This window comes from Protopterus annectens, chromosome 1.part0, assembly GCF_019279795.1.
Source record: "Protopterus annectens isolate FY-2018-M chromosome 1.part0, PAN1.0, whole genome shotgun sequence".
In the NCBI taxonomy this organism is placed as follows: Eukaryota; Metazoa; Chordata; order Ceratodontiformes; family Protopteridae; genus Protopterus; species Protopterus annectens.
In genome coordinates, this window is record NC_056725.1 from 1721500943 (window position 1) to 1721509427 (window position 8485).

Genomic DNA, 8485 nt, shown 5'->3' on the forward strand with positions numbered 1-8485 from the left:
GCATTCTCCTCCCTCTTGAGGTCCCATTCCATCTGAAGACGCTAGGCAGTGTGAAATAAAGTCTGAAACCTTCTCTTAAAAAGGTGCTTCATTCCTACAGGCAAGGAGATGACAGATATACAGGTGTGCAAACACACACATGGGGTATTGTGACATACTGGCTGTTTAGCTCACACATTTAATGGTTTTATTGGATCATCAGATACCACCAAGTTCTTAATATAAAGTAAGGTATGAGCACAGACAACATACTACAGTAGTAGAAACCTGGAACTAGTCTAATCTGTATCACCTGTAAAGCACTGGAAGCTCAGTGTCAGAAACATTTGCCTCACACAAAGGAAGGCTGAGTGCAGACTTTTACTGAAACCTGACGAGAAGAAGCCATGATGAATACCAGCAGAGTATGAAGAAATCCTGAGATCTGCTTCAGGAGCATCTACTCGAGGGGAATCAGGAGCCTAGCTGTGGATCTACTCTAGGGGAATCAGGAGCCTAGCTATGGATTTAATCATGGAGATCCTTACTGTAGACATGTTTGGGGTTATAAGGCACCTTGACCAGAACTGCAACACCAAGCCTGTGAACTTTAAGGATGTTGCGTTCTGAGAGACTTTAAAAGTGCACTAAATACTGATCTACAAGTTGCTAGACATAACACAAAAATATGCACATTTTATTGTAAGTTGAAAGTGAACTTTGCTTTGACATTTTCCTGTATATAAAATGTACACTCAAGGGAACTGTTTCCAGTGTTTTGCACTTGCAAGATTTTATATATATATATATATATATATATATATATATATATATATATATATATATATATATATATATATATATATACATACACATATATATATATATATATATATATACACATACACACACACACACAGTTATATGCTTACGCATCTACTCACGCTTGCTTGTACATGAAAAATGTGCAGTACCCACAGACCAATGGGCCTGCAAATACATACAAAACAGCTTTTAGATCAGAAGGGAAATTGCTCACCCTTTCCTTGACAAATATAACAAAAATGAATGGAAATCACAGTTGAGGAAATCCTAAATCCTTGCCCACTTGATATGACAGCTTCAGCCTGCTGTAGGCAGTTTCTGAACAAAAAGTGTAAAGCCTTATAAAATATAAGTCACACTCTAACCAACTGAGCTAACCATCCTTTTCTGCTGTTTTAAACATTCTCTAGTGTTTCCCACTGAAACTAGGGTAGGTGGTAGCTGTGGCATAGTCCAGATCCAGGTCTGCTGCTTCTGGTTTGTTTGTTCTGAGCATATTTTCCAGGCCATCTTGGATTGGAAGGGGTCTATCTGAACTTTTGTGAGAGAATTGGATTGGGACCAGACTAGTAAAGGGAGGCCGGTCTAAGGCTTGGAATAACCATCCTCATTGTTCCTTTTGAACTTTGCAAGGGTTTTTTTTTAAAGTTTTAGCTTCCGGTACTTAGGCCCTGCATCTGAGGAGGTTTCTGCTCGTTTGTGCATCGCAGAGCACTGTGTACTACTACACAATTGTGAGCCAAATCCAGACAGTTAAATTAAACAAATTTCCCTTAAAACACAGGCAGATATATGCATTCACCAAGCTCCTCTGAGATGGTTTCGGAAAAGCCACCCCTTGTAACAACAGTCTTCAACCTAGCATTAAGGACAGTTGGCTACCCTTGTTTCTCCTGCCAACCTTGTTGACTTGGGTCTCTTAATGCAGTGTAGCAACTGCCTAATGTACACACACAACCCTCTACAAAATAACACAATCTAGTACAGAATTCAAGAGATGTATCTACACAAAGAATCTAGAATCCATGCTCTCTCTCATTCAAACACGGAGAAGTTTAACTCACCCACCACTACATATTCACATAGTACCACTACTCACACACACACAATATGCATCAAACACATAAATCTACATATGCAGAGGTTCTCGTGGAAAACTTACTGAAACACCAGAGACAATCAAAAACACAAGTCTGCTACAGCTAACACAGTCCCCACAGCACCTATAACATATAGCAACACGAGTGTTTCACCCACCAAGCCTGCAAGGTGTAACACTCAAAAACGATTCACCAGATCACGCATGCAGTCTCTCAGCAACAACTACTATTATGACTGTCACAGTTCATGTTGGTGTTAATGACCTGAGACATACCTCATTAGACTATATGAAGAAGAGACACATGGTCGAGCTCCTGTGCGTGTCCCAGGCAGGTATGTCCCTAGCTTTGAGCAGCATACTACCCTTCACCTAGAATGATGCCACAGGATAAACAAAAAAAAAATTACTTATTTCAACAATTGGCTTAGTTTTTGGTGCCTTTTCAAGGGAATCCAGTTCCTGTCAGCCAGGGAAGCTATAGTCAACAAACCTCACTGCTTTGCCAGAGGTGATTTGCACCTGGCACCCCTAGACTTTTGCCTGTTGGCAAAGGCTCTTGCCTTCCCCATAGTGGCTTTTTTTAAGCAAGGTCACAAAAACATTACCACTGTGAAATTAACCAGTTAGAACAAAATAAGGGTCATGCTGATAAATGCGAGGAGCTTAAACCAAAAACTGCACTCCCTGGGAGCACTTCTATCAATAGAAGATGTAGACATCTGTGCAGGGACAGAAACCTGGTTTAAAGCCTGAGACAGTACCTCAGCCCTGCAAGGCTACAATGCCTTCCACACTTTTGGACCGCAAAATTAATGTGTGAAAACCAAAGGAGGCTGTGTTTTAATGTACATTAGAGATAAATTCACCTCCCATCTAGTTAGACTGGACAATACCATGGAGTTATTCCAGGTCCAGGTTACAGTTAAGACCTCCATTCAAGTCCTAGCCAGTTACAGATCCCCCCTCCATGGGCCACGACACCCACAAAGCCTACTTAACCAAACTAAAGACAATCCAAATTTTAATCGAACACACTGGTTATGGGGGATTTCAATTATCTCATCATCAACTGATAAACCTACTCTAGCCCAAACTAGCTAGCACAAAAGCTCCTTAACTTTGTGCATTCAAATGCCCTGGAGCAAACTGTCCTTACCTCGACAAGAGGAACAAACATTCTAGATCTGGTCCTCTCACCAACATGTCAATCAGGTGCTCTACTGCAACTGTTGGACCCTCATTAGTTACAAACTAACCACAAATCAGTCACCTTTGAACTGACACTAACACCAGAACTCACAAAGAGTGAAATCAGAATAAAAAACTTCACCAATGCAAACTATACCCTCCAAGGTGAAAGTATAAATGCATTCCAAGCCCCACCCCAGGCTGAAAGTGGTAACTACACCAAAGCTTACACTAAAGTCCTGTACAATCACTTATATATAAACACATCTGTCCCAGAAATAATCAAAGCCAGAGCCCAAAGTAAAAATCAAGCTGCCATGGTTGACATCCAGCATAAAAAAAAAAAAAACTCAGAATAAATGTAGAAAGTTGCTGTCCAAGAAAACAAAGACAAGAACCCAACAATGGAAAAGCACCCTCCTCAACCTTAGCAGGCAAATAAGACAAATTGTCAAATCCTCCAAAAGCTCTTTTGACAGAAATCTAGCAAGTACTGCCAATGATAATCATAAGGCCTTTTCCAGCTATGTAGGTAAGAGATAGCGAATCTGCTAGCGGACAGGTTTGGCATATATTTATTTCACTCCATTCTCCCCTCTTAGCTTACAATAAACCCTCCCCATCCCCCCAACCTTACATATCTGAGGAGCAAGTCCTCAAAGCCCTATCCAACCCAAAGAACACAGCCTCTATGGGACCAGACGACATTCCAGGCTGTCATCTAAGCAGGCCAAACATGAACTAGCATCACCACTAAGTACTCTTTTTAAACGCAGCCTAACCACAGGCTTTTTTTCCTGCAGACAGCAATTCCCCTCCACAAAGGTGGCCTAGCAACAGACCCAGGGAATTACAGACCCATAAGCCTGACCAGCCTCATCTGTAAGGCCATGGAATGTATCATGGACCTCATAAATAAAAAGACTGCTAATTCTACTTCTATAGGATTTCCTACTGATTGCATCCATCTGAGTGAGTCAATGGGAGTAGAATATCTAGAATCCTGGTGGACCAACCTGCAGTAATTAAAAATGTATTCTCAAAGTTATGAAATCTTACACAACCATACAGCAAATGTATAGAGGAAAAAGGAGGAAATGCCAATTACAGAGGTAGCAGGACAGTGCATCAACCAAAGAAACAGTCACATCACTCCATCTGAAAACTTCCACAGCAGCACAGTTTAATGTCAGTCTATCATACTGCTGATATGGGGGCTGAATAGACATTATACAAGGAAGTAAAGTCAGTAAAAAGTTTAAATGCAGTAGATTAGGACAGACCTTACAGAATAATGACTACATGGCAAAGGTCACAACATTTCAAAGTGGTAAGGGGTGATGATGACAAAGGGAGAAAATTCAAGAAATAAGAGGTGTGTGGGATTTTGGATGCAGTTCTTTAAGGAGAATATGAAAATAATAATTCATACAGCTGCTATTAAAGTAGCAGACAGTTTTCTTAAGATTTAAACCAACACAAGAATGAAGAAAGATTTTATCAATAGAGATGACTGCAATTACAAGTACAGAGAACAGGCAAGAGGGGCTAAAATTTATTGGAGAAAACTGGCAAAGGAACCAAGATTGGGAGCAAATAACTGGGGGAGGGGGGTAACAGAATGGGCACAGGCCAAGAAGGCATTTTGACTGCAGGCTGGAGACTGCCATCCCTGTCAGGGATTGATAAGAGTACAGGCAAACAGAAAGGGATAAGGGAATCCTAAGTGAAAGGCTTGCAGCTCTGGTAGAGTTTTTTTAGTTGAATCTAGAGCAGAAGCTGCTGATAAAAAAGGGATAATTTCTACAGCATATAAAATATTGCACAACTATAGGAATCAATCACGGAAGGTTAGAAAAGATTGGGAGAGAGATTGGATACGTAATTCACAAGGAAACAATCAAAAGACATATGTATGGATCCCGACTACGCAACAAAGTCTAGAAGATTTGGGATTTTTTTCTTGGAACTATTTGCAAAGGTATTTTTATATCCCAGGCAGTCTCCAAAAATATATTTCTCAGGTAGATGGCAATGTTGAAGGCGTAATGGGGAAGATAGAGTTAAATGGGAAAATACATTTTGGGAGTGCAATTGAGTTGGCAGACTCAAAAATTCCCTGCGGGAGTACTTTGTCAGAAATATTAGGAAAGCAAATAAATGTAACTAGGGGAAATTTTTTTCACCTGGGAGACACTACATAGTAAGGCCTTGCCAAGTTTAATTCTGTTGGCTGCCAAAAAACAATTACTAGAAAACGGAAATGAAAGTCTAAACCAACTGCATTGGAAGTACTGAATATTGTAAACGATAAGAACTGGAAGAGGGACACAAATTACATAGAAAAATGGAAACTGTGGGAACAATACAAGCAGAATAATGTTTTGGAGAAGTGATATTTACAGGAAGGAAGGAATTGAGCAATTTATGTAACACTGGATTTAAGACAGTTTTACAAAGCGAAAACGTGATGGATAATGTTTGTAACTATGAATATGTTAATATGTGTTCTTTTTTTTACATAAATGTATGTTTGCCTATGCCTTAAGTGATAGTTCAATAAAGGTGTAAAAATACACAAGCACACACAAAAGTCAGAAACAGTTGAGATGTATGCCCCCCACCCCCCACCCCCAAGCTGGTTATTCAGTAAAACTCACCACTCCCACATTATTTGTTCTAAACCCATGACTCCACACCTTTATATAAATGAGGACTGATTATTAAGAAAAGATCCCAAATCAGAGACACCTTTTAAATACTGGTACTATTCATACCTCTCAACTGTACCTCATTATGAGCAGAGACACAGTTAAACAATGACAGCAGTAGACAATCATTAGTATTATAACTTCCACCAAGTGAAATACTAGAATTTGTGCATCTAACAACTTCCTGGCATGACCCTCTAAAATATGTTATAGTTTTCCTCACAGTAGACTTTCAATGCCTGTAATCAATGAATGGACACCACCTGCTGACTCATTCTTAGGTTGCTCAACCCCAGTTCACAAAACTGGTGACCACCGAAACAGAAACAAACGGCCAATTACTCAGCTCCTCAATGATCCTGACTTGCCATGATACCTGATGCATCTCTTGCATGTCTGTCATTTCCATCCGTCCAAATTGCATTATTTCTTTCCTGATGCCCCTCTGATATGTGCACATGAGGTTGCCCCAATCTCAAAGAAATGTGTCAGTCTGTTGCTGTTCATTCCAAAGGTACCTGAAGCTTTCTTCATGCTTGCTATAAAACTGATGGCAGGATGACAGACAACCATCCTCACAACAAGAACGAGGGATTGCGAGAGAAATTCAAGTCCAAAATCAGGAACATTTGAGAGGTATGCCCCCCAGCTGGTCATTCAATAAAACTGACCATTCCTACATTATTTGTTCTAAACCCACGACTCCAAAATGAAACTATTCAGACACCTTTATATAATGACGATGATTTTTAGCGAAATGATCCCAAATCAGAGACATTTTAGAAAACTGGTACTATTCATACCTCTCAACGGCACCTTATGAACCGACACAGTTCCACAATGAAATGCTTTTATCACACATTCTTAGGAATTTTTTTAAGAAATCCGCACAGTAAATAATGAGACATACTAATGTATCAACGGAATTTAAACGGTTCTTAACCATGATGTTAGCCTCCTAGTTAAAGGACACAGAAGACTTGAAAGCTACGTTAGTATTAAGTTACAAAACTGAAAGCAAACAATGTGAATTAACACGTATGTTCTGAAATAAAATTAATTTGTAACTGTAATGATTCTCAAACAAATCTGATTTTAGAAATGACAGAGTAAGATTCGGAGACAAAATTAGAAACATCTGACAGGTATGGTCCTGGTACGAGAGATTGACATGGGGTACAGAGACTGCAAGGCACAACAACTTCTACAAAAATACTGTCTTACCTGTGCACTTCACAATGAAGGAGAACAATTCCATTGCGCCTATTTACATATCTGTTAATCAACTATATGTAAACGTGACGCAATGGGTTTGCGAATGTCTATTACAGTAACCAAGCCCAGAGAAGATTAAACGTAAACCACGATACAATTATTGGATTGCTTTGGCATTTCACATCGTGCAAAAGAGAAAACCTCAATGCCTGATAAAGTACATCGAAAGCAGACCCCCACCCCAAAAAAAAAATACAAGTGAGCAATCACCTTGTTATTTCAAATAAATGTTAACAGTTCACTGCTGTACACAACTAACTACTGTAATCATTTTCTGGAAAGCCCAACAAGCCACGGTCCCTTAAAACATCTTGCACAATACAGCGACTGTTTTCAAATATATAAATAGTGTAGGTATATCACAGCACTTTCAAAGAAAGCCTAAACGTATACTGAATGACAAAACGATTGCATTGCAAATTTAGACAGACATGTAAAAGTTTTCAGAGATGTCACCGGGTCCAACTGTATTACCAACTGCTTCTTGACTTAGGCAGCAAAAACTACCAAGCTGGACTACATCGTATCTACATACCTGCGATATCCCACAGCTGTAACCGGACCAACGTATTACTATCCCAGTTGATAACTTTCAGGGCGAAGTCAACTCCAATTGTTGCTCTGTAGTGATGAGAAAACAGCTGATGCACATAGCGTTTTATGATGCTCGTTTTGCCCACCCCGAGCTCCCCGATCACCAACACTTTAAACAAGTACTCCCTGCCCTCCAACGCCGACCCGCCGCCCGCCATGCTCTGAAACTAGTCCAGCGTCACCACCACGCTATACTGGATCAGTCAGTGGAAGGCTAAACTACGCAAAGATAACTTAACACTTCTAAAGATGAAAGCTCGCACCACCAGACCACTACTTTTACGATACTTCCAAGCTTCCTACTGAATGCAACAACCAGACTGTGTCACAGGACCCGGAAGCGCCTGACCTGCTAACTAATCCCTCCCACAACTTACGGGTAAGGCAAGATGAACCAGCAAACTCGCAAGCAACAATTAAGTTATTTTTTGTTAGTGTGCGTGACAGTGTGAGGAAAAGTCCCGAACCAAAAGCTTATATGGCGAAAGTAGTAACTGCTGTACAGATCCCTATACCATCTTTCTCAGTTGTCCCAGTTTTTGACTCAGAATTTAGCTTTGTCTCTCCTAAAACTAATGACTTTTGGAAATAAGGTGGTGCATATTGCATTTAAATAATGACAATGATTAGATTTATAGACTTTTTAATTCAAAAGCACACATTAAGTCATATTCTCTTCTTCTGTCAATTTCTAAAGTCAATATTAAGTAATATTTTATAGGTGTCCCTGATTGTTTCTGGATTTGTCCCTGATTTTGTTGAGACTAGGCCATGATTCTTGGAGAACTCTGCCATAGACAGGTTGATTAGG

At 39.9% G+C, this 8485-nt stretch overlaps 1 protein-coding gene across 1 annotated transcript in view; it reads right to left on the reverse strand.

The window, feature by feature from the left end:
* The window catches only part of RAB32 (RAB32, member RAS oncogene family), a 486008-nt gene extending 477927 nt beyond the window's left edge, over nucleotides 1-8081 (reverse strand). Inside the window, exon 1 of the mRNA XM_044068829.1 lies at nucleotides 7616-8081. Within this exon, the coding sequence (XP_043924764.1) occupies nucleotides 7616-7832 (217 nt within the window). The 5' untranslated portion in view covers nucleotides 7833-8081. The remainder of the gene's footprint in view (nucleotides 1-7615) is intronic.
* Nucleotides 8082-8485: the final 404 nt, after the last annotated feature.